The following is a 26,265-nucleotide window of genomic DNA, read 5'->3' as shown; positions in this document are numbered from 1 at the left end:
TGTTATCTTGATCTCTTATTCTTCTGGTAAGTTTCGCCATTTCTGCATATTCCATAAGTTTTTGTATCCATTCTTCGTTTGCCAGGACTTCTTCCTCTTTCCATTTTTGGGCAAGTAACATTTTTGTCACTGTAGTAGCATACATGAATAAGCTTCTGTACAGTGGTTCTGTCCCTATAATTCCCAAGAGAAAAGCTTCTGTGTTTTTTTTTTAAACGAACATTATTTTAAGCATCCTTTTCATTTCATTATGTATCATTTTTTGAACTCTTAAGACATATGTGCTGTTCTACGTTGTAAGGTCGTTATAAAGGGTTTGCAGAGTTGAGAGGTTTCTTGAGCTCTTAACACGTTTTGCATAGAAACAGTCTCATTTTGTTTATTAATTACCTCTTCCCTTTCCCTTCCCCTCTCACTGCAGCTGCTGGAAGGAGCCAGCGCAGAGCAGCGGGAAAATTTGGGTATCACCACTCCAGATTATTACTACTACCTCAACCAGTCGGCATCTTACAAAGTGGAAGACGTCAACGACCACCAGGAGTTTCAGGAGACGTTGGTATGAAACCAAGGCTTTTAAATCATCATCCTCATTTCATAAAATTTATAGACCTCTTGTTCGTAAAGTGGGGTGGGGGGGAGCCCTTCAAAGCAGAAAATATTATCCGTTAAAAACAACTATTTAAAACATTCGAAAGATTATTTAAAGCTGTTCCAAACCAGATTAAAAGACATGTCAACATGGGTCTGGAGAGAGTTGCCTGAACAAAATTGTTTCTAGCTGGTGCCGAAAAGAGTTCACTGAAGGCCTGATTTCAAGAGGCAAGGAGTTCCATAGTGTGGATGCTGGCACACTAAACAATCAATTTCTTGCAACATGGAATGAGTATCGTGGCGCCAGTTCTATACTTGCTGTGTTTGATGACCTGTGTGTTTTCTGAGGTCACTCAGCTAGAATCCAGGAGCTGAGCGCTCAAGAAACTGTGGTCAGTCTACTTAGAGGACAAGAATTTCAGGGGACCTAGACCCAGGGGCGGAGCAGGGTGGGGGCGGACCGCCCCAGGTGTCCTCTCTGAGGGGGGTGACATTCGGCGTGCTGCCCGCCCACGACTCCTGCCTACTGTGAGCCGTCGGTCGAGGGGGGGTTAGTTTTGCCACTTTTTGCCACTTCGTTTTGACAGCCGCGCGATCCTGGGCTGCTGAAGAAGTAATGCAGTACAGTGGTACCTCGGGTTAAGTACTTAATTCATTCCGGAGGTCCGTTCTTAACCTGAAACTGTTCTTAACCTGAAGCACCACTTTAGCTAATGGGGCCTCCTGCTGCTGCTGCGCCACCAGAGCACAATTTCTGTTCTCATCCTGAAGCAAAGTTCTTCTTACCCAAGGTAATATTTCTGGGTTAGCGGAGTCTGTAACCTGAAGCGTATGTAACCCGAGGTACCACTGTAATATCCAAGGCAACACGATGACCAAATACAATGATACAATATCAATATACACTCTTTATATAATATGAAAGAAATCACATAAACAGAAAACTTAGGAAGGCCGGAAGATCACAAAATATGCACTCTTAATGGATTCTCTTGGAAACATAAAACCAAATAAACATAAGTCTTATAAGACTCTGGAAGTCTTTGAAGACTATGCAAGTCTCTGAAAGAAGCAATGTATCAGATTCTTATCTGGTGAAAACAGGCTGTAAACCTTATTTTATGGCGTCCAACACTGCCAAAGTAGTTCGCAAACAGACGTTGTGAACAGTGATTCCGGATATACCCACTGTTTCGTGGAATTCTTCTTCAGCACAGCAGAAGGATACAGAAATGCTTCATAAACTATAAAAGAATATTAAAACAATGACCTGCGTATGTATGGTAGCTACAATAAACTCAAAATATTATGAACTATAAGCATAAACTATAATATCAAAATAACGTGAAATAAAACCAAAGGTACATACCCCATCTTTATGGTGAATGGAAAAATATAAACAACAATTGCTATGGAGCAGTGGTCAAAAAGTTATGTAGTCACTGCTTCTGACCATATGTGAGCAAAGGGATAAAAAGCTGAGCCCAGGTGCAGCTCATAGCAGGGAGATTGAGTTTAAAGGTACAGTGCAGTAACGGACAGAATATAAAGAATCAAATGGAACTGAGATCCAATTCAGAATTTGCAACACAAGCGTTAAATTGTTTGGAGAAGTAATGCAGCTCAACAACTTTGGTCCATCCTTCCTCCTGGCAATGACAATGCGTAGATCACAGCCAGTCTTTTTATACTGTGAGTCGATCGTATAGTTCAAGCTCTGGTTTTCCCAATAGTGATGTATGGAAGTGAGAGCTGGACCATAAAGAAGGCTGATGGCCAAAGAATTGATGCTTTTGAATTCTGGTGCTGGAGGAGACTCTGGAGAGTCCCATGGACTGCAAGAAGATCAAACCTCTCCATTCTGAAGGAAACCAGCCTTGAGTGCTCACTGGAAGGACAGATCCTGAAGCTGAGGCTCCAAGACTTTGGCCACCTCATGAGAAGAGAGACTCCCTGGAAAAGACCCTGACGTTGGGAAAGATGGAGGGCACAAGGAGAAGGGGACGACAGAGGACAATATGGTGGGACAGTGTTCTTGAAGCTACCAGCATGAGTTTGACCAAACTGCGGGAGGCAGTGGAAGACAGGAGTGCCTGGCATGCAATGGTTCATGGGGTCACGAAGAGTCGGACACGACTAAACAACAACAAGAACAAAGATCGCAGTCTCTTGGTAGTCCAACTAGATTTCAATGTGTGGGGGGGGCGGTGACAAGAAATTTTCTGCACCGGGTACCACCTTACCTTGGTACGCCACTGCCTAGACCACACCCCCCCAACCAGTGTGTCTTCAAGGGGTTACCCACTTTCCGGGTTGAAAGACATCTTCCTCACTCTCTCCTAATAATTGAGCCCAAAGGAGTTACCTGGTGGAGTTACCGGAAAGCTGAGAAATTTAGGACCTCTTCCATTCATTGAGTCAGTTGCATTCTTCCAGCCTAACCAACCTCGCGGGATTGTTGTGAAGATAAAATGGAGACTGGTGGGGAGAAGAACCACATATAGTCAGGGCCAGATTTAGGTTTGATGAGGTCCTAAGCTGCTGAAGGTAATGGGGCCCTTCATATGTCCAGCTGTCCTTAGCCAACAACAAATTGTCGCTGTTTTTTGTGTTGAACATATGCTATGTGGTAATTTATGGACCTCATAGGTATCTCAAGCCATTTGCCCTGCAACCAGTCCATGCAGAATGTAGGCACCCTAATATATTGTTGTTGTTGTCTAGTCGTTTAGTCATGTCCGACTCTTCGTCTATATATAGAAAGGAGCAAACCAGTGATATTTTAGGGAGCAAGCAGGGCCCATGACTTGCATCACAGGAGCCTACACAACACAAAACACTGTTGCTGTGTGTAGGTTTTATTTTATTTGTTTTTTATCTTTCATTTTGGAAATGTACATCCAGGGTTTTTTTTCCCTTTAAATTTTTTGGGGGCCCCCAAGAGAGCAGGGCCCTAAGCTATAGCTTGTTTAGCTTATACATAAATCTGGCACTGCTTACACTGAGCTCCTTGAAGGAAATGCAGAGCGCAATTTTTCAAAGCACAAGCCAGTAAAATTAATGAAAATACAACCAAGAGAATATTTTTTCCTCAAGGGGGAGAAAAAGTTGCATGTGTATCCCGTGAAGGAAGGGGAATTGGCTCATGACCAGAGACCCATAGCCCAGAATTTTGACAAGTCGCCTGGTCCCCGTTTTTCTTCCTTAGAAGTTCCCCTTTGGTACGGACTCCTTTTCACAGAATTGCAGAGTCGGAAGGGGACCCTAAGTGCCATCTAGCCCAACCCCACTGCAATGACATCCCTTTCTCTCCCTCCCGTCTCCAGACAGCCATGGATGTGGTGGGCCTCTCGGGGGAAGAGCAAGCCTTGGTGCTCCAGATCGTGGCCGGGATCCTGCACCTGGGCAACATCACTTTCCGGGAGTCGGGCAATTACGCCATGGTGGAGAGCGAAGACTGTGAGTTGCGGGGCTGGCTGAGGGGTTTCAGCGGCGGCTGGTTCCCCTTGGGACTGGTAGGGTGGAAGACAGGGAGTCCAACAGTAGGGGGCGCCAGAGCCAGAGATTTGTGGTGGCGCCTAATTCGATGCCTAGAAAGTCCCGGCAGACGCCTTTCTCACAGTCCTAACAACTTTTAACACAGCAGAGTTAATAATAATAATAATAATAACTTTTTATTTATACCCTGCCCTTCCCGGTTCAGAAAACCGGGCTCAACAAATTTAAAACACTTAATTGATGCTACAAAAACAGCGTAAAATACAGTATAAAACGTGAATAACAATAAATTCAGAATTCAAAAATCAATTTAGGGGGGAAATCCATCCAATAAACATTAGATAATTCCCAGGGCTAGCTGGCTAAATGAGTCCTATTTGGGCTAGTGAGGAGACCAGGGGAGAATTAGCTATGGGATCCTTTTTTTTTTTTTAATTCAAAATTATAACAAGACATATTATCCAAAAACATATCATCCTTGTCGTCCCCCCCCCCCATTTTTCCTCCCTCCCCCCCTCCCACACAACCCCCACCCCCACCCCGACTTCCCTCAGTTCCAGTCTTTGGTTTCTCTAAGAATGCTGTTTTCTGCATGTTACACAGTTGTATAGATCCTCAAACTATTTAGCTGATTATTATCAATAAAGGTGTTGGTGTATTTGAAATGAAAACTTAATAAAAAGCATTTTTTACAAAATGAAATGAAAACAACCGTGGCAGCCAAGTCCCCTCTCTCCCCCAGTCTTGGCTTTCCCATCGTACCTCTTGGCCATCGACCAGCAACGCCTCAAGGAGAAGCTGACCAGCCGGAAGATGGACAGCAAGTGGGGCGGGCAGCAGGAGGTGATTGACGTGACGCTGAACGTGGAGCAGGCCAGCTTCACACGGGACGCCCTCTCCAAGGCCCTCTATGCCCGCCTCTTCGACTTCCTCGTGGACGTGAGTTTCAGGGCTGGGCACCTAACAGGGCAGTGGGGTGGATGGGTGGACATTTTGAGAAGGTCCTGTTCCAAAGACCCACTTGGGTGACCGTATTTGCCACCTGGGCCTCCAGCCTGCGGCGATTTGACTTCTGTCCAAACACGCGGTAAAACGCATGTTCAAAAAATACAGTAAAGGTTCGCTATCTATGCTAGCGTTTGATTGACGTTGGAGTGAGACCGAGTTGAGAAATAAGACTAAGAGCACATACAGTGGTACCTCTGGATGCGAACGGGATCTGTTCCGGAGCCCCGTTCGCATCCAGAAGCGAACACAACCCGCGTCCGCGCATGCACAGGTCGCGATTCGCAGCTTCCGCGCATGCGCGTGACATCATTTTGACCGTCTGCACATGCGCGAGCGGCGAAACCTGGAAGTAATGCGCTCCGTTACTTCCGGGTCGCCGCAGCGCACAATCCGAAAATACTTATCCCGAAGCTACTTCAACCCGAGGTATGACTGTATTGATATAGGAATGTATTAGATAATATGTAAAGAAATATATAATAATAAGAGTACATTCATTTGTAAAAAAAGGGATATACAACGGGAAAGACAGGAAGTCTAGTGTGTTGGTATATATATGATTTGGGGGGGGGTTGTTTTTGTTTTTTCTCTTCTTTTTTTTGTTTCATTTTCTTTCTCGGTATATAAAAATTGTATATAATTTTTGTATACATGTTGGAAATTATATTATAGTAAGCCCTGTAATGTAATATGACAACGTTTACCGGTGTAATATAGGAATGTTAACAAATAATTAAAATGCAAATTAAAAAAACAACCAACACGTGATAAAACCTGAGTGTCTGCATCTTTTAAAACCATCTTGTGTGGCTTTAAAAGAAGATTGGACACGATTCACGGCGGCTAAGGCTGCCGGGGACCACTAGCAGCAAAGGCTGTGTTTTGCTCCGTTGACAGAGGCAGGATTCCTCCTAATAATACCAGTTGCTGAGAATCTGCTTTGGCTCTCTGGTCCTGCTTACGATTTTCCCTTTGCAGGCATCTGGTTAGCCACTGCGAGAGCAAAATGCAGGGCTGGATGGGCCCGCTTTGGGCCTGATCCAGCCGGCTCGTCTTATGTTCTTAGTCTACAGCTTCTGTTTTTGAACGCTTCCTTTTTCAAGTCCTCCCTGCAAGTAGAAAACAAACATGGCAAGGTATTAGAAGGATTCATCCTGATGCGTGAGATTTCTACGTGCAGGGAGTTTTAAAATTATTATTATTATTCATTCCAAAAAATGGACACCTCTTGCCTGCCAGGTGAGGTGTTGCCACAAACTGTGCTGCCTCATTTGGCTAAAAGTTCAGACCAGTACAGCTTGGGGCCGGGTGCAAAATGTCGTCCAGGTCCTAACCTAGCACTCTTAACCACTGCACCACACTGAGTGTGATGTAGCCTTTTGCACAAACACACCATCAGCACCATCAAACTTTACCTCTGGCTGCAATATCCAGCCACTTGCAATATTATTATTTTTTTAAAAAAGAGAAGATCCCAATTTTCCAACTCCTGAATGGTTGGATCGTAGGTGATGCCTGAAAATGGAGCCATGTTTGTGCAAAACACAGCTCTCTGCAGTTCGCTGTTGCTGCGAGCAGAGGACCCCTGCATTATAAGTCCGGGTTATTTAGATTTGATTGTGAAAACTTGGCTTATTTCATGAGATCTGCCCTCCTTCTCCCTCTTCCCTTCTGTCCGCTGCTCTTATTTGCTCTCAGGCTGTCAACAAGGCCATACAGAAAGACCGCCAGGAATACAGCATTGGGGTTCTCGATATCTACGGCTTTGAGATCTTCCAGGTAATATAAAAAAAGGAAGTAGCAGATTCCCCTGAAACGTGGGCACACCCCTCCTCCCCCAGTAATAATAATAATAATAATAATAATAATAATAATAATAATAATAATATAATTATTTTTTGTACCCCGCCCATCTGGCTGGGTTTCCCCAGCCACTCTGGGCAGCTTCCAACAAAGATTAAAAATACATTAGAATGCTGTGCACCCACCATTAATTTCAGTGGTTTCTGCTTCAGAAACTGTTCTGCCTTCCTGGCTGCCCATTTCCCCCCAGAAAAGGAACCAGCAAATATAATAACTAAATAATATATATGCATATTGGTGCACATTTTTTCTACAAGCTGGAGGCAGGCGCAGAGACCCAGGGATTGTTCCAACTGAGTCTCGTTGGTGGAGGGTTGAGAAGCTGAGGTCAGGGCAGCGATGCCCAACATGTCTGTCCCCCCGCCGCAACCCAAATCTCCGACTTCCCCTCCTGTGACTCTTGAGTTCTTCCTGACAGCCCCTTCTTTCTTCCTTGCTGCAGAAAAACGGATTCGAACAGTTTTGCATCAACTTTGTGAACGAGAAGCTGCAGCAGATTTTTATTGAGCTGACACTGAAGGCCGAACAGGTGAGAGAGAGCGGCGGTTGTGTTTTCCGAGCCACTTGGTTATCATTTGGTGTAGGAAGTGAAACGGACAAGAGATCTCCTTAATTGATTGGATCACACCCCCTTAAATAGATTGTGGGTTCTTTTGAGTGGGTCCTGTGGCTCGTTTTTCAATGGTACGCAGGATGAGACCCTCCCTGCCCACAGACTGTCTCGCCAGAGTGACGCATGCTCTGGTTATCTCCCGCTTGGACTACTGCAATTCGCTCTACGTGGGGCTACCTTTGAAGGTGACCCGGAAACTACAACTAATCCAGAATGCGGCAGCTAGACTGGTGACTGGGAGCGGCCGCCGAGACCATATAACACCAGTTTTGAAAGACCTACATTGACTCCCAGTACGTTTCCGAGTACAATTCAAAGTGTTGGTGCTGACCTTGAAAGCCCTAAACAGCCTCGGTCCTGTATACCTGAAGGAGCATCTCCACCTCCATCATTTTCCCAGACACTGAGGTTCAGCTCCAAGGGCCTTCTGGCGGTTCCCTCACTGTGAAAAGTGAGTTTACGGGGAACCAGGCAGAGGGCCTTCTCAGTGGTGGCACCCGCCCTGTGGAACGCCCTCCCACCAGATGTCAAAGAGAAAAATAACTACCAAACTTTTAGAAGACATCTGAAGGTAGCCCTGTTTAGGGAAGCTTTTAATGTTTAATAGGTTCTTGTATTTTAGTGTTTTGTTGGAAGCCGCCCAGAGTGGCTGGGGAAACCCAGCCAGATGGGCGGGGTATAAATAATAAATTGTTATGATGATGATGATGATGATGATGATGATGTTGCCTAGCGGCTCATTTCCAGATGACTGTTATATGCCCTACAAGGAATGTCCACATTACAGCAATCATTGACAGATGTTGTCGGCCTCCACCTCCCATCAGTCCCAGCCAGTGTGGGGATGATGGGAGTTGTAGTTCGGCAGCATCTGGAGGGCCATCCCTCCTGTAGATAGCGCCTATTGGCCAGTGTCCGTGATGTCATTCGCACATGGTCCCAGGAGCAGTTTAGTGCTGATGGAAAGAGAGAGAGAGTGTGTGTCTGTTGTGCAAGTTTAGCCCGTTGTCCAGCTGCTCATTTGTTCTATCCCTTTCCCTGTTCCTCTTCTCCCCTCCCACAATCCCCCTCTTCCGACCCACAGGAGGAATACGTCCAGGAGGGCATCCGCTGGAATGCCATCGACTACTTCAACAACAAGGTCGTGTGCGACCTAATCGAGAACAAAGTGGTGAGTGGGAAAAATATTGGGACGATATTGGGATTGGGAGGGGCAACTCCCATCTCTTGTGGGGACACAATTAGTGCCAGCACCATCCGTTAAGCGTTTGGGTGTAATCTTCGACACCTCCCTTTCCATGGAGGCGCAGATTGCAGCTATAACAAAGGCGGCATTTTTTCATCTCTGCCAAGCTAAGCAGTTGGCTCCTTACCTCTCTCACCCTGGTCATGTCCACTGTGATCCACGCTACGGTCACCTCCAGACTGGATTATTGTAACTTGCTCTACGTGGGGATGCCCTTGAGACTGACCCAGAAACTCCAGCGGGTGCAGAATGCCGCAGCAAGACGCCTTACAGGGTCCTTGCCATGGGATCACATTCACCCGGTGCTATACCAACTGCACTGGCTCCCGGTGGAGTACAGCATCAGGTTTAAGGTGCTGATTTAACCTTTAAAGCCCTATACGGCCTAGGACCCTCGTACATACGAGACCACCTCTCCCGATATGCCCCAAGGAGGACCTTACGGTCTTCAAACAAAAACGTCTGGGAGGTCCCGGGCCACAGGGAGGTTAGGCTGGCCTCAACCAGAGCCAGGGCCTTTTCGGCTGTGGCCCCAATCTGGTGGAACGCTCTGTCCCAAGAGACTAAGGCCCTGCGGAACTTGACATCTTTCCGCAGGGCCTGCAAGACGGAGCTGTTCTGCCAGGCCTTTGGCCAAGGCACAGTCTGACCCACTCCTTTGGTAATCCTCATAGAACTCTATCCCAATGGTTGCCATTAATTTGATTCTGAATTCCCCAATTAATTCAGCTCCTAGCCTACTCTTATTTATTTATTTTCTCTTTCCCTCCTCTTTCCACCCCCCCATTGCTGCGCCCACTCCCAGAATCCTCCAGGGCTGATGAGCATCCTGGACGACGTCTGCGCCACGATGCACGCCAAGGGCGAGGGGGCTGATCACACCCTCTTGCAGAAGCTCCAGACGGCCCTGGGAACCCACCCTCACTTCAACAGTTGGAACCAGGGCTTCGTCATCCACCATTATGCCGGGAAGGTCAGTGCCCCCCAAGGAGGGGAATCAATGGCTGGGTCTCCCCTCCTCCCTCATCCACGGAGCTGTGCATCTTTTTTGAAGTGAGGTTGAATCCTGACAAGACAGAAGTACTGTTTTGGGGGGACAGGAGGTGTGGAGGACTCCCTGGTCCTGAATGGGGTAACTGTGCCCCTGAAGGACCAGGTGCACAGCCTGGGAGTCGTTTTGGACTCACTGCTGTCCATGGAGGCGCAGGTTAATTCTGTGTCCAGGGCAGCTGTTTACCAGCTCCACCTGGTACGCAGGATGAGACCGTACCTGCCCGCAGGCTGTCTCGCCATAGTGGTGCATGCTCTGGTTATCTCCCGCTTGGACTACTGCAACGCGCTCTACGTGGGGCTACCTTTGAAGGTGACCCGGAAACTACAACTAATCCACATTGTGGCAGCTAGACTAGTGACTGGGAGTGGCCGCCAGGACCACATAACACCGGTCTTGAAAGACCTACATTGGCTCCCAGGACGTTTCTGAGTACAATTCAAAGTGTTGGTGCTGACCTTGAAAGCCCTAAACGGCCTCGGCCCAGTATAGGAGCGTCTGCATGACAAGCAGCTGCACTAACGACTGAGTTTTGTCTGCCCTTCTGCTAAAAGTAAAGCAAGATCCTGGTCCTCATGGTTCTGAATAAATCAGGAGGATGGGAAGCTGCCGCCTCCTGAGTCAGATCCTTGGTCCATCCAGTTCAGCATTTTGGAGGGCAGGCAGGGGACCCCCCCCCCACCAGTAATCTGCCTGTAGCTGCAAAGTCCAGCAACCTGAGCCGCTTTCTTCCCGGGTGCCACAGGTATCGTATGACGTGAACGGCTTCTGCGAACGGAACCGCGATGTGCTCTTTACGGACCTCATTGAGCTGATGCAGAGCAGTGAGATGTGAGTGGGGCAGGGTGGGGAGAAAGGTGCCTCTCGAAAGCAATAAATAAAATAAAATAAAATAAAATAAAATAAAATAAAATAAAATAAAATAAAAATTCCTTCCTGGAACTCATCTCCGCCCTGCTAGCATGTCCCTTTCGGATGGTGTTTCACACCTGGAAGCTGCAGGTTTGAATCCCAGCTGAGTTAAATGTCTCCTGGGCGATCCTCAGTCTTCCCCGTCTGTAAAATGGGAAGATGTAAGCGATGTCAGCAGACGATGATCGAAAGTGGTACAAAAACGAAGACCTTTTTTTGGGGCCGTGTGAGCCGTTTCCTACAAGGAAAAGGATGGTCCTTAATGGTTTTTTTTCTTGTTGTCCAAAGCCCATTCATCCGAGATCTCTTTCCTGAAAACCTCAACGCAGAGAAGAAAGGGCGTCCCACCACAGCTGGCAGCAAGATCAAGGTAGTGTGGCTTGGCAGCGTATGTGGAGACAAGGAAAGTGTGTGTGTCTTTGTATATCCATAAGGGCTAGGATTCTCTGCTTTAAGAAATGCAGTTGTGCAGCAGCTGCTACGTCAAACTGCAGCAGGAAAGGGAACAGAAAGGAAGCAAGCAAGCATTGGCTCCACTTCCCCTGTCCTTAGGACCTGTCCCTGAGAAAATCATTTGCGAGCTTGCTTTATTTTGTCCTCCCTCCTCCCCATCCCTTTTCCTTTTGTGCTGTGACTCAAAAAAAAAAAAAAAAGAAGGGAATTAAACAGAACAAAATATTTTATTTTCTTTTCACCTCCTCCCCTCCTGGGAAAAAATTAAAGAGACAAGCCAACGACCTGGTCGGCACGTTGATGAAATGCACGCCGCAGTACATCAGATGCATCAAGCCGAACGAGACCAAGAGGCCCCGCGACTGGGAGGAGAGCAGGTGGGGCAGCTGTGGGGCACATGGGGCCTATGGGGTGGGGGTCTTCAAATCAGTTCCGGTTCTATAGATGAAGGGGGGAATGAGGGGAGACTGTACGACCCCTCCAAAATAACACATGAAGAATAACCAGTGTAGCTGCAGGCAAGGATGGTTTTTAAAGGGGATATAATTAAATTTGAGGAGTCTTGGATTCGAGGCAGTTCAGGGGTGATGATGGGACTTGTCGTTCACCAACATCTGGAGAGTTGTTCCAGTTCCCAGTTCTCTGCTTAAACTGCCATAATAACAAGGACAGTAGTGTGATAAAAGGGATACTTAATCCCCCCTACACTAATAAGTAATAATAATTTATTATTTCTACCCCGCCCATCTGGCTGGGTTTCCCCAGCCACTCTTGGCTGCTTATTATTTATTAATAATAATAATAATAATAAAGTGATAAAACATCAAACATTAAAAACTTCCCTAAACAGGGCTGCCTTCAGATGTCTTCTGAAAGTCAGATAGTTATTTATTTCCTTGACATGTGCTGGGAGGGTGTTGCACAGGGCGGGCGCCACCAACGAGAAGGCCCTCTGCCTGGTTCCCTGTAACTTCGCTTCTCGCAGCGAGGGAACTGCTAGAAGGCCCTCAGCGCTGGACCTCAATGTCTGGGCAGAACAATAGGGATGGAGACGCACCTTCAGGCATATTGAGAAGGTGCCCTGGTATTCTGTTTTAAATCCCCTACAAACTTCTAACTGGGGTTAAAATGAGTTGAATGAACCCATTTCAACATGGCAGGAGTCACCAACATGGTGCCAGTGGGTGTTTCCTGGGAGCCACAAAGCTCCCTTTGCTCCCCACACAACACACACTCATTGTTCCCTTGGTTGAGACGGGATGAGGCCAGATTCGTCTTGCGAAAATTTCACGGAATGGAAGGAGGAAGTGGGGGGAAGGGGCAATCTATCCCACTTTCTCTCTCCCCTCTATGGTCTTTCCGAGGCGAATTCTTTGACCCAGATCTTTTGGAACAGCGAAGGACAGGAGCGTGGTGTCTCTGTGGGTGGGGGCTAAGTCGGGGGGAAGAGAAGCAATTGGGTGGGTGGGTGCCCACACCACTCGCTCAAATACCCCTCTGGGCTCAGTTTGAGGAGGATGAGAAGCTTATTCAATATAATAGCTTTTTAAAAGAACCTCCATGTCCAAGAGCACTATATCCCTGAATGTCAAAGACAGTAGTGACAAAGGAGAGCTTCTTAATTTCCTGTTGCCCGTGAAGCAAGGTCCTGGACGAGACACACCTTCACTCGGATCCAGCCAAGGGGCTTTTTGCCTCTTCTGATATTTCTCCCATAAATTGGGAGGGGAACCCCACTTTCTTCCTTGTGACATAGCCCAATCAGTTGTAACGAACGGCTCAAGGGAACTTCTGTGCCCAGGCGCAGTCTATCTTTGAACAGCTGTTGCCAGAAGGTCAGGCAGTCTCTCCCCCCCCCCCATTCCCCCAACGTCCCATTTGATCCAAAAAACTAAGAGCCTCAACATAGACGTCTACTCTGCCTCATCCGCAGTTTATACGAAAACACTCGGGTCCGGGTTAGGTGTGACCGACAGCGTCACTTATCCAAGGAAATCCAAACCTACCATAGTGTTAAACAAGGCTGCGTCCTTGCACCTACTTTATTCAACTTCTATATTAATTCCTTAGTAGGAAATATGGGGAAAGAAAATGCCCACCCCCCTAAATTGGCTGGTACACCCCTCCCGGTTCTCTTATATGCGGATTAAGTAGTTCTAATTTCCTTCTCCTATGTAGGCCTCAGAAAACTTCTAAGATCTCTCACTGTTTATTGTAATGCCGAACAATTAACAATTAACTATAGCAAATCCAAAGTTATGGTGTTCTCTATGGGAAGGGCAATAAGAGGCTGCTTCCGTTGTTCTTGTGGCCCTCAATTTCTGCTCCTCCTCCAGGGTGAAGCACCAGGTGGAATATTTGGGCCTGCGGGAGAATATCCGGGTGCGCCGAGCCGGCTACGCCTACCGAAGGGTCTTTCACAAGTTCCTCCATAGGTGAGGCTTTGTGTGCTGTTCTGTGTCCTTTCTGGGGTTGCCAACTGACCAGAGGAAAAGCCCACCCTACTCTGCTCCTGCGCCTTTCGACGGAAGCTCGGTCTTTATGGACCATCAGATCAGGGAAAGCTTCCTCTATTGATGGGGACGAAGCCTTGGACTATGCAGAAGTAGCCGAGGGGAAGGAGGCGCCGGTCAGAAAGGGCCGGACCGTTCCCAAAATCTGTTTCCATCCTCCCCACTTTCACATGTACAAACCCCTGTAGGCACATTCTCTCTCTCTCTCCCTCCCAGGTACGCCATTCTGACCCCAGAGACATGGCCACTGTGGCGTGGGGACGAGAAACAGGGCGTGGTGCACCTGATGAAATCTGTCAACATGGACCTGGACCAGTTTCAGCTGGGGCGGACGAAGGTCTTCATCAAAGCTCCAGAGTCGGTGAGGGCAGGAGGGAGGAGCAGAGGCTCCCAGGGGGAAGTCAGGGCGGAAGTGGCTGTGCTCAAGTTCCTTCTTCCCTCCCTCCCTCCCTTCCTTTCTTCCTCCCTCCCTCATTTTCTTCTTTCCTTCCTTCTTTCCTCCCATCCTTCCTCCCTCCCTTTTCTTTCTTCATTCCTTCCCTCCCTCCCTGTTCTTCCTTCCTTCCCTCTTTCCTCCCTCCCTCCCTTTCCTTCCTTCCTTCCCTCCCTCCCTTCCTTCCTGACTTCCTGACTTACTTACTTCCCTCTTTCCTCCCTCCCTTCCTTCCCTCTTTCCTTCCTTCCTTCCTGACTTCCTTCCTCCCTTCCTCCCTTCCTCCCTCCCTCCCCTTCCTTCCTTCCTTCCTTCCTTCCTTCCTTCCTTCCTTCCCTCTTTCCTCCCTTTCCTTTCTCCCTCCCTCCCTCCCTCCCTTTCCTTCCTTCCTTCCTTCCTTCTTTCCTTCTTTCCTTCTTTCCTCCCTCCCTCCCTCCCTCCCTCCCTCCCTCCCTCCCTCCCTCCCTCCCTCATCTTTCAGCCTTAATATAAGAGCAGCCTTGTCGCTTGATAAGGCCAAAGGCCACCTGCTCCAGCCCCCTGTTCTCCCAGTGGCAGACCAAACACCCCAGTGGGAAGCTGAGATGGGTCATAAGTTCCAGCTTCCAAACATTCTCACACCCTTTAAGTCTAAAAAGTTAAATTGGTCCCTGCCTGTTCCAGATTGGAGCTCATTTCATTTACATTTTCATTTTTCCAACTCTGCAATTCTGTGAAGAATCCCTATGGGAGGCAAGAAAATGGCAGCTCCTTCTGGAGTCTGCTGACTCCTTCCTGTCCCTGGCAATGCCGCCCCGATTGATCTCCCTCTCTCCTTCCTTCCCTCCTTCTCCTGCCCTCTCTCTTTCTCCAGCTTTTCCTCCTGGAGGAGATGCGCGAGCGCCGTTACGACGGCTACGCCCGCGTCATCCAACAGGCGTGGCGGAAACACGTGGCCGTCCGGAAGTACATTCAGATGAGGGAGGAAGGTGAGCTGTTTTCTCCTTCCCCCAGGTTGACCCAGCTGAGTTTGTGGAGCATTTTGGGGGGTGGGAAATCCCTCATTGCTCCACAAACATCCCAAAGGATGTTGCCGTGTGGCCAGTGGCACCAGCACTTGAATTACGGAGGAGGGGGCAGAGAAGGCTTTTGTGACAGCACTCTTAACCATTATTTAAGCTCCGTTAGTAGAGCATGAGATTCGTTGATCTAAGGGTCCTGGGTTCAAGCCCCGTGTTGGGCAAAAGACTCCTGCATTCCAGGGGGTTGGACTAGATGACTCAAGTGGTCCCTTCCCACTCTACAGTTCCATGATTCTAGGGGGGCTCATATTTGTCCAAAATCAGGTGGGGTGGCACAAGGATTCCTAGCAATTTCTCTCCGCAGTTTGAACGCTGGGTACTCAGAGTCTTGTACTGATTTCTTGCTCTTTATTGCAGCTTGTAAAACAGTGATTTAATTGCCCCCCAAACCTCAGGCTTTTATATACATTATTTGCACAATGAGTCCCGTCTGATTGGCTGATTCTGCTTCCCTCCTGGAGCCTGATTGGTCTTTTCCTGCAGGCCAATCAGTTGTTGCATTATAGGATCCTACTTGCCTATTGTTCTAGGATCCAAGCTTAGTACATAACAGCAGGGCTTAGCCGCTGGGTTGTGTGACTGCTGGGAAACTCTCTCTGAGCCCGCACAGAGTGCCTGGCCGCTGCTAGGCCTAGCTTCTTTCTCGCTTCTGTCTTGCAAAGCGTCCAACATCGTTCTGAACAAGAAAGAGCGTCGCCGGAACAGCATCAACCGTAATTTTGTGGGCGACTACATCGGCTTGGAGACCCACCCTGAGCTGCGGCGCTTCGTGGGCCGGCGAGAGCGCGTGGATTTTGCTGACACGGTTGTCAAGTATGACCGGCGCTTCAAGGTGAGCCGGGACACTGTGAGAGTCCTTCTTTGTGGCCATCTTTCTGCATACATTTTCTGCAACATTTTACTGTTGTTAGCCGCTCTGAGCCCGGCTTCAGCTGGGGAGGGCGGGATATACCGTATTTTTCGCCCTATAGGGCGCACTGGCCCATAGGGCGCACCTAGTTTTTTTGGGGGGAAATAAAAAAAAAATTATTCCCCCCCCCAGCCCCCAGAACAGGCTGCTATCCACAAGCCTTGCGAGCCCAGCAGGAACTCCCGCCGGGCTCGCAAGGCTTGCGGGCAGCAGCCTGAAGCCTGGAGAGCGAGAGGGGTCGGTGCGCACCGACCCCTCTCGCTCTCCAGGCTTCAGCGAAAGCCTGCATTCACCCCATAGGACGCACACACATTTCCCCTTCATTTTTGGAGGGGAAAAAGTGCGTCCTATAGGGCGAAAAATACGGTAAATAAAATATTATTATTATTTATTATAGCCTCGTCTTTCTCTCTGAGTCCTGCCCTGTTGCCTGGGCTCTGCCTCCCCGTCGGAGGCAGTAAATGGTCTGAATATTGTTGCAAGCATGTGCCTGAATCCACATGTGAGTCCAGCCCTCATGAACACCCTACAAAGAAGTTTGGGATCTTCTGCTAGAGTTATGATGTTCATCTGTTTATGAATATGTGTTTACCCTTTACCCTTACATCTGCAAGAAGTTCTTACACAAAGGAATTCAGAAAGCTTGCGAGAACAGGAGGGCTGAACTAGGTGGGCCACTGGTCTGATCCAGCTAGCCCTTCTTAATTTCTTACAGAACCTCCAGGCCCAGTGGCAGTCTATCTAGGTTCCAAAACTCTTTGGGACGTTTGGCCGATGTGAGAACTGGGCTGGATGTTCTTGTTGTTGTTGTTTAGTCGTTTAGTCGTGTCCGACTCTTTGTGACCCCCTGGACCAGAGCACGCCAGGCCCTCCTGTCTTCCACTGCCTCCCACAGTTTGGTCAAACTCATGCTGGTAGCTTCAAGAACACTGTCCCACCATCTCATCCTCTGTCGTCCCCTTCTCCTTGTGCCCGCCATCTTTCCCAACATCAGGGTCTTTTCCAGGGAGTCTTCTCTTCTCATGAGGAGGCCAAAGTCTTGGAGCCTCAGCTTCAGGATCTGTCCTTCCAGTGAGCACTCAGGGCTGATCTCCTTCAGAATGGATCGGTTTGATCTTCTTGCAGTCCATGGGACTCTCCAGAGTCTCCTCCAGCACCAGAATTCAAAAGCATCCATTCTTTGGCGATCAGCCTTCTTTATGGTCCAGCTCTCACTTCCATACATCACTGCTGGGAAAACCATAGCTTTAACTATACGGACCTTTGTCGGCAAGGTGATGTCCCTGCTGGATGTTCTTACGACCCCCTTTTCGTAATTTCCCTGCAGACAGTGAAGCGGGACCTGATCCTGACCCCCAAATTCCTCTACCTGATCGGCCGCGAGAAGGTGAAGCAGGGCCCAGATAAAGGAGCCATCAGGGAGGTCCTGAAGAGGCAGATCGAGGTGGAGCGGGTCCAGTCAGTGTCCCTGAGGTGAGTGACAATGACAACGGGCTGTGGGGAGGTCAGGGAGTTGTGGGGAGGCTGGAGTATGGGAGCTCCTCCTTCCATTCTGAACAGGGGTGGCCATCCAAGCATCTCTGCCTGGCCCTCAAAATCCTCCCCAGGTCACTTGTTTTGCGCCCCAAGGGTTCCAGCTGATGCTAGCCTTACTCAGAGTAGACCCACTGGAATGAATGGACACGTGGGCACGTTGATTGAGTGTGTTTCTGGCCACATTCACACCACATATCTAAAGAGCTGTGATGCCCCCGCCAACAGTCGTGGCTTCCCCCAAAGGCTTCTGTAGTTTAAAGATAATAATAATAAATAATAATAGTTTAATAATAGTTTAAAGGTGATGAGAATTGTTAGGATACGCCCCACTATTCTCCTCACACAGCTACAATTCCCAGAGTGGTTCAACAACTAATCCCTCTTCCTGGGGAACTCCGGGAATTGTAGCTCCATGAGGCGCCCTTGATAAACGACAGCTCCCAGAATCCTTTGGGGGGAAGCCATGACGGTTTAAAGTGGCTCCATTGTGCTTTAAATGTGATGGACTCTGGCCTGAATGCACCCTTGATGTTGATAATATTCTTAAGGCTAATTTGTTTCCCACCATTTCCTTTTTTATTATTATTAGTAATTTCAACATAACATTTTATCAAAAAACATATCATACTTAAATTCCCCCCCTATTTTTTCCCTCCCTCCTCCCCAAAATATAGCCCACCTTCCCCTCCCTCCCCCCTGGCTTCCCACAGCTCCTCTCTCTGGTTTATCAACATATGTTATTTTCTGCATGTTACAAAACTGTGCAGATCCTTGATTCATCTATCTAGATGTTATCAATAAGAAGTTTGTGAATGTTTATTCAAAACCTGCCAAGGAGTCCAGTTCATTTTGTTTTTTCTTTAAATACTTTGTAAAGGGTTCCCACTCATCTTTAAAATCACAGTTATCCTTGTCATGTAGTTTGTGTGTCAGTTTTGCCAATTCTGCCTAGTCCATCAATTTCTCTTGCTACAGTTCTTTGGTCTGGATTTCCTTGTTCTTCCATCCTTGTGCTATTAAGACTCTTGCTGCCGTTGTCGCATACATAAAGTTTTCATTTTCCTTCGCAGGTCTTTTTCTACAATCCCTAACAAAAATGCTTCAGGTTTTTTGACAAATGTTAATTGGAACATTTTCTTCAACTCATTATATATCATTTCCCAAAAAAATTTAATTTTACTACAGTCCCACCACATATGATAAAAGGTCCCTTCTTTTTCTTTACATTTCCAAGACATATTTGAAATGGTTTTGTACATTCTTCCTAGTTGTACAGGTGTTATATACCATCTATGTATCATTTTCATATCATTTTCTTTCAACAAGGAGCAATTTGTAAATTTTGCTTCCCACCGTTTCTTAATGTTAATATTTAAAAATTAGTGTAACCTGCCCTGGGACGTTATGGTGAAAGGCGGGTAAGAAACTGAAATAAGAATAATACTGTTCCAGGGTCGGAGGCAATTTGCTGGATATCAGTTGGTGGGAATCGCAAGTAGGGAGTTTGACCCCTGGGAGGACAGAATTGCTGGACTAGGTGGTCTAGCTACAGGGGTCTTCTGATGTTATGATGGAACCTCCAGTCCAGTGTTAGTCTACCTCGATTCCTAGGTTCAGAGAGGTGTTTGGGACACTGTCAGAACAGGATGCTGGACTAAATGGGTGTCTGGAGCTGATCCAGCTGCAGCAGGCAAGACTCTCCTTTGGCTTTTTAAAGTCCTTACTCTCTTTCTGTCTCCCATATTCTCTCGCCCAAGCACCTTGCAGGACGACTTCATCATCATCCACGAGCCCCAATACGACAGCGTCCTGGAGTCGGTCTTCAAGACGGAACTGTTGAGCCTGCTCTACAAGCGCTACGAGGAAAGGACCCAAAAGCAGCTGCCAGTCAAGTTCAGCAACCAGTGAGTAGCCGCGCTGCTTCCTTGAGAGTATTAGTTGATAATAATAATAATAATAAATGTTATTTATATCCCGCCCTCCGCAGCCAAAGCTGGGCTCAGAGCAGCTAACAACAATAAAAGTAACACAGCATTCTAAAATAAATTCATTCTAAAATCATTCAAAATCAAATTAATGACAACCATTGGGCTAGAGTTCTATGAGGATTACCAAAGGAAGGGGTCAGGCTGTGCCCTGGCCAAAGGCCTGGCGGAACAGCTCCGTCTTGCAGGCCCTGCGGAAAGATGTCAAGTCCCGCAGGGCCCTGGTCTCTTTGGACAGAGCGTTCCACCAGATCGGGGCCACAACCGAGAAAGCCCTGGCTCTGGTTGAGGCCAGCCTAACCTCCCTGTGCCCTTGAACCTCCAAGATGTTTTTGTTTGAAGATCGTTCCTCCGTGGGACATACCAGGAGAGGCGGTGCCGTAGGTATGAGGGTCCTAGGCTGTATAGGGCTTTAAAGGTTAAAACCAGCACCTTAAACCTGATCCTGTACTCCACCGGGAGCCAGTGCAGCTGGTATAGCACCGGGTGAATGTGATCCCATGGCAAGGACCCCATAAGGAGTCTCGCTGCAGCATTCTACACCCGCTGGAGTTTCTGGGTCAGTCTCAAGGGCAGCCCCACACAGGGTGAGTTACAATAATCCGGTCTGGAGGTGACCGTCACGTGAATCACAGTGGCCAGATCAGGGCGAGAAAGGTAAGGGACCAACTGCTTAGCTTGGCAGAGCTGGAAAAATGCCGCCTTTGTTATAGCTGCAATCTACGCATTAATTTAATTCTACGCATTCATTAATTTTATAATGAATGATTTTAGAGTGTTGTTTGTGTTGTACTTTTGTACTGTTTTATTGTTGTTAGCCGCCCTGAGCCCAGCTTCGGCTGGGGAGGGCGGGATATAAATAAAATTTATTATTATTATTATTATTATGCCTCCATGGAAAGGGAGGTCTCGAAGATTACACCCAAACTGATGGTCCTGTGGGTTCAGACAAGGTGGGGCCACATCGCCCGAGGCCCTGCTTCCAGTGGGGAGCCTCCGGGAATGAAGACACGAAGGTGAGAGAGAGCCCTCCCCTGTGGGTTTTGCTTATGGGGCTCTAAGATAGACTGCGCCTGGATGTGGAGGCTTCTGGGGAAATATGACAACCCACCACTGAACACCTGCAACTGCTTTTCTGGGTGTTGCAGAAAGGTGGGGGAGGGGAGTCTACCTTTAACTCCTTGGAGGGAGGGAGGGTTGGATTCAAATACAAATATTCCACTTGATCCAGGAGAGGGATTGTTCGAAATAAGCCCTGCAAATGGAATATGGGCTATTGTTGCAACCATGACTGATTGTATTCTTAGCCTGTGGTCTATGGTGATTCTAATCACAACTTCAACCCAAGAAGTAAATTCCATTGCAGTCAGACTTTCATATAAAATGATTAAGGAACAACAGACTGTAAGTCAGTTCCGTTAATGTTTTATTCAATACAGTGGTACCTCAGGTTAAGTACTTAATTCGTTCTGGAGGTCTGTACTTAACCTGAAACTGTTCTTAACCTGAAGCACCACTTTAGCTAATGGGGCCTCCTGCTGCCGCCGCACCACCGGAGCCCGATTTCTGTTCTCATCCTGAAGCAAAGTTCTTAACCCGAGGTACTATTTCTGGGTTAGTGGAGTCTGTAACCTGAAGCGTATGTAACCTGAAGCTTATGTAACTTGAAGCGTATGTAACCCAAGGTACCACTGTATTTGCATTATTGAAATTGCAGCATTTGATGGTATATTGTAAACCACTTCGAGGATTTTGGTTTTTTTAAAAAATAAATGCAATATGTGTGTGTGTATATATGTACGTACGTACGTACACACACACACACACACACACACACACACACACACACACAGAGTATTTTCCATGTATAAGACTAGGGTTTTTTAACCAAAAAATTAGGTTTAAAATTGGGGCTTGTCTTATACACGGGTAGCGCTGAGGGCTGTCTTCTTAATTTGGAGTCCCCCAAAATAGGGGGTGTCTTATACATGGGGGTGTCTTATACAGTGGTACCTCAGGTTACAGATGCTTCAGGTTACAGACTCTGCTAACTCAGAAATATTACCTCAGGTTAAGAACTTTGCTTCAGGATGAGAACAGAAATTGTGAGGCGGCGGCAAGGCAGCAGCAGGAGGCCCCATTAGCTAAAGTGGTGCTTCAGGTTAAGAACAGTTTCAGGTTAAGAACGGACCTCCAGAACGAATTAAGTACTTAACCCAAGGTACCACTGTACATGGAAATATATGATATATTGTAATAAACAATCAAACTCGAGTTTTATTTATTTTACATTTTTAATCCCACCCTTTCTCCGAAGGAATTCAGGGTGACGCGTGCGGTTCATGCAAAACCACCCCCCATGTTATCCCCCCCCATGTTATCCTCACAACGACCCTGTGAGATAGGTTAGGAAGAAATATAGCGAGTGGTCCGAGGTCACCCAGTGACTGCTATCTTTTAATATATCTCTTTTTCTCATCTCTCCCTCTCTCTATTTTTCTCTCCGCTGCCCCAGGCTGGAGTTCAAGGTAAAGAAAGACGGTTGGGGTCCCTGGGGGGCCGCCGGATCCCGCCAGATCCAGTTCCAGATCTGTCAGGGGGACTTGACTCTCCTGCGCAACAACGGCAAAGTGCTGGTGGTCAGCATCGGGCCTGGCTTGCCCCGCAACGCCCGTGAGTCTGGGGACATTTTACAGGGAGGTGACGGTTATTGTTCCCAAGAGGAGAGGATCTGAGGAGGGGAAGGAATAGCCCTAGACCCTGATCAAGATATTGCTCAATAGATCTAAGTCAACAAGACAGTTCTTTAATTATTTTATTTATGTCCTTTAAATTTCCCCCGAGAACCCCAAAATGCATTCTGGAAACCTGCATTCCCGTACACCCCTCCCCACACACAATTTATAGCAGTGTGCCTTTGCAAAACATACTATTATTAAGTGACCCACCAGAAACCTTTGGAACTGGTATTTCAAATTCGTTATTTCAACCCTCCCATTTTGCGTTGACAATATCGGGATGTAACGACTGCATGCTCAAGGTCTTTGGGGGTGTGGATTGCCCTCCGACAGTGCCGAATTTACGTGTAAGCTAAACAAGCTATAGCTTAGGGCCCCACTCTCTTGGGGGGCCCCAGAAAAATTAAAGGAAAAACTGGGTGTACATTTCCAATATAAGATAAATAAATATAAGATACAGTGGTGCCCCGCAAGACGAATGCCTCGCAAGACGAAAAACTCGCTAGACGAAAGAGTTTTCCGTTTTTTGAGTCGTTCCGCAAGACGAATTTCCCTATGGGCTTGCTTCGCAACACGAAACGTCTTGCGAGTTCTTGAGAGTTTGTTTCCTTTTTCTTAAAGCCGCTAAGCCGTTAATAGCCGCTAAGCCGCTAATAGCTGTGCTTCGCAAGACGAAAAACTCGCGGAACGGATTAATTTCGTCTTGCGAGGCACCACTGTAAATAAAACCTACATACAGCAACAGTGTTTTGTGTTGTGTATGGACCTATTAGGTCCATAAATTACCATATAGCATAAATTCAACACAGAAAACAGTGACAATTTGTTGTTGACAAAGGACATATAAAGGGCCCCATTACCGTCCGTAGCTTAGGGACTCATCAAACCTAAATCCGGCTCTGACCTCCGGCGAGCTTTTGTGTCGGACAGCGCTGAGGGCACCTTTAAGGGCTGCTGGCCCGTGCTAGGTGGGTTCCCAGGGGATCGGGGCCACCTCCCCTCCGAGAGCTGACAGTGGGACCCCCTGATTTCAGGACCTACCCGGAAAGACACCAGGAAAAGTCGGAGCCTGGGCAGGGGAACCTCACCTGGTTGGAATACCCCGAACACAACAGGTAAAAAATGTTTCCTTGTGGGGGGGAGGTCTAAGATGGGGGTGTAGAGGCAGGATTGGAGGAATTCAATTCCCCCTCCACATGGGCATCCAAGAACATGCGAAGCTACCGCCGATAGGGGGTTAGGCTGGATGTCCTTTTAAGATCCCATTCTCTATCCTTGTACAAGGTTCATCCTGCCCTGTATTGTCTCCTCTTCCAGGGATCAGGCCAGGTGGGGAGGGAGATTCTCCCAGAGTCCCACTTGGGGCCTCTTCCCAGCCTTGGCGTGCTGAGTGTCCTGGGTTCGAATTCAGATATCTCCAGATTTTTAAAAGCCCAGGTTAGGAGAGCTGCCTGGATCCCAGAAGGGTTTGTCTCTTCCTGACAACCTCAGGAGAAGACACCTTTATCGCATGCCAAGTTAGGACAGCCCAGGTGAACCTGGTGCTCCCTCCAGATTGGATTAAACTACGGCTTCCATCACCGTCTCTGACCATTGGTCCTGCTGGCTGCCGAGAGCCCCACCAGCATCTGAAGGGCAGCTGTTTGGGGAAAGCTGTGTTACAAGGGATGCTTTGGCTGTTTGCTGTGATGATATTCCAGAGCAGATACTCAAGAATTCAGGAAGACAGGGAACAAATTCAGCTCCTAACACCCAAAATATTTGGGGTGAAGGAGGGTGGTTAAAAAGGCTAGATGGGCGGGGTATAAATAATACAATAATAATAATAATAATTAATGTGCTTAGGAACTGTGAAGAGGAATCTACCCAAGCTGCTGAGAACTTTGATCTGTTTTTAGTAGCTGTAACTTTCTGTATGTTTTAAAGCATCGTTGTACATCATTATGGATTTTATTGTTTTGCGAACCGCTTTGATGGTTGTTTACAATCAAGCGGTGCGTGTATTTTATGAAATAACCAGCCAAACGGCGACCCACGTTCCCCTTGCAAAGGGTCGGGCGTTGACTCTCTCTTATCTATCCCCCCCCCGGCAGGGTCAAAGTGGGGCAACCGTGGGGGTGGCAATGTGGGAACCAGGCCCCCCTTCCAGCAGCGCCTTTCGATGACCAGGCAGGTCAGCATGGAGCAGCCCAGTTTGCCCCGCCAGGGGGCCAGCCCCAGAGCGAAAGTCCTGCCGACTCAGCTGAACCTGGATTTCATGAACGTCCCGGACCAAGGCGTGGCTGGGTGAGCAAGCTGAGGAGACGGTCGCTTGACGTCGCACTTTCCTGATGCTAGACTGAGACTTTGCTTCTCTCTTTCTCTCGCACTCTGGATTACAGAACTAAATCTTGCCTTCCTTCTCTGATTTTCATGCTCATTGCCTCCGACTCCTTTGAGCTTTGCCCAAACCATTTGATTGACAGTTTTAAGGTGACCAGTAGGCTGCAAAAAAACACCACCACCCCAAAACCAGAAAAACATATTGCCTTAAAACTCAGGTCTTTGGCAAGCTCAGCAGTTTGCCACTTTGCCGTGTATCTCAGGTCTTTTCTGTGTGTTTCCTTACTCTCTGGGCCAGGAAAGGAACCAGCTTGTGGGGACGCGGGTGGCGCTGTGGGTTAAACCACAGAGCCTAGGACTTGCTGATCAGAAGGTCGGCAGTTCGAATCCCTGCGACGGGGTGAGCTCCTGTTGCTCGGTCCCTGCTCCTGCCAACCTAGCAGTTTGAAAGCACGTCAAAGTGCAAGTAGATAAATAGGTACCGCTCCGGCGGGAAGGTAAACGGCGTTTCTGTGCACTGCTCTGGTTCGCCAGAAGCGGCTTAGTCCTGCTGGCCACATGACCTGGAAGCTGTACGCCGGCTCCCTCGGCCAATAAAGTGAGATGAGCGCCGCAACCCCAGAGTCGGTCACGACTGGACCTAATGGTCAGGGGTCCCTTTACCTTTTAACTTGCATATTTCATTGTTTTAAGGACTCTCGTTTAGGCCAGGAAACCTGCAGCTGTCCCATAATGGTCACTCACCGTTGGCCATGCTCACTGGTGGGTCTGAAGGGGGTTGGACTAGATGGGTCCTGATCCAGATTGCTAGGCTGCTCTTAGGTCCTTCTGGAACCTCCAGGTCCAAAAGCAGTCTATTGAGAGTCCTAAGTTCCAAAGGGCATTTGGCCACTGTGAGGACAGGATGGTGGCCTGATCTGGAAGGCTCTTCTTAAGTTCTCAGGAGTTGTCGTTCAGACCTGTCAGGAGAGCCAAAGGCTCTCCCCGCACACCACCAGCTTTGGAGAGGGCCTTCCTTTCTGGCCGATGTTGGGATGTGGCGGATCATTTCAGCAGAATTAGGTGGGAAAGGAGGAGAGCTTCCCTTTGCTCCAAACCCGACGCTGACCTCTCTTTTCTCCAGCCTCCAGAGGCGCCTGTCCAAGGAAGCGAAGCCCATCCCAGGAGGAGGCCGGGCCAAGCCCAAGCCCAAACCGAAACCTCAGCCATGCCTCCCCCAGTGCAGGGCCCTGTATGCCTACGACGCCCAAGACACAGACGAGCTCAGCTTCAATGCCAACGAGTTCATTGAAATAATCAAGGAAGGTAAGCTTTTGGTGGTCTTTTCTTGGCGAGGTGCGTGTGTTGAATGGACCCCGTTTCCCTGCCCAACTTGAGTTCAGCGGCTGTTGTCCATGATAGCTACTGGAGCCTCCAGGTTCAGGGGCAGTCTAGCTCAGAGTCACATCCAAAACGAGATGTCAGATGAGACAGACCCATTATAGCCTGCTCTAGTGAAACCACTCCTGTATTTTTTAAATAAAGTCTACCCA

The 26,265-nt window shown here is 48.1% G+C and overlaps 1 protein-coding gene across 2 annotated transcripts in view; it reads left to right on the top strand.

Moving 5' to 3' along the window:
• Positions 1 to 26,265, top strand: part of LOC308464887 (unconventional myosin-Ie-like) — a 54,649-nt gene that overhangs the window by 24,545 nt on the left and 3,839 nt on the right. For both annotated transcript variants that reach the window (XM_080984546.1, XM_080984547.1), the window contains exons 8-27: positions 422 to 556; positions 3,918 to 4,050; positions 4,832 to 5,028; positions 6,796 to 6,876; positions 7,403 to 7,489; positions 8,658 to 8,744; positions 9,625 to 9,792; positions 10,616 to 10,701; positions 11,071 to 11,152; positions 11,506 to 11,612; positions 13,572 to 13,670; positions 13,965 to 14,109; positions 15,035 to 15,149; positions 15,905 to 16,074; positions 17,480 to 17,625; positions 19,446 to 19,592; positions 22,189 to 22,346; positions 23,446 to 23,526; positions 24,505 to 24,697; positions 25,857 to 26,038. In XM_080984546.1, the coding sequence (XP_080840672.1) occupies positions 422 to 556; positions 3,918 to 4,050; positions 4,832 to 5,028; positions 6,796 to 6,876; positions 7,403 to 7,489; positions 8,658 to 8,744; positions 9,625 to 9,792; positions 10,616 to 10,701; positions 11,071 to 11,152; positions 11,506 to 11,612; positions 13,572 to 13,670; positions 13,965 to 14,109; positions 15,035 to 15,149; positions 15,905 to 16,074; positions 17,480 to 17,625; positions 19,446 to 19,592; positions 22,189 to 22,346; positions 23,446 to 23,526; positions 24,505 to 24,697; positions 25,857 to 26,038 (2,599 nt within the window). The remainder of the gene's footprint in view (positions 1 to 421; positions 557 to 3,917; positions 4,051 to 4,831; positions 5,029 to 6,795; positions 6,877 to 7,402; positions 7,490 to 8,657; positions 8,745 to 9,624; positions 9,793 to 10,615; positions 10,702 to 11,070; positions 11,153 to 11,505; positions 11,613 to 13,571; positions 13,671 to 13,964; positions 14,110 to 15,034; positions 15,150 to 15,904; positions 16,075 to 17,479; positions 17,626 to 19,445; positions 19,593 to 22,188; positions 22,347 to 23,445; positions 23,527 to 24,504; positions 24,698 to 25,856; positions 26,039 to 26,265) is intronic.

Source organism: Podarcis pityusensis (assembly GCF_964106645.2).
Source record: "Podarcis pityusensis genome assembly, chromosome: 16".
NCBI lineage: Eukaryota > Metazoa > Chordata > Lepidosauria > Squamata > Lacertidae > Podarcis > Podarcis pityusensis.
This window is presented reverse-complemented; position numbering and strand designations above follow the sequence as displayed.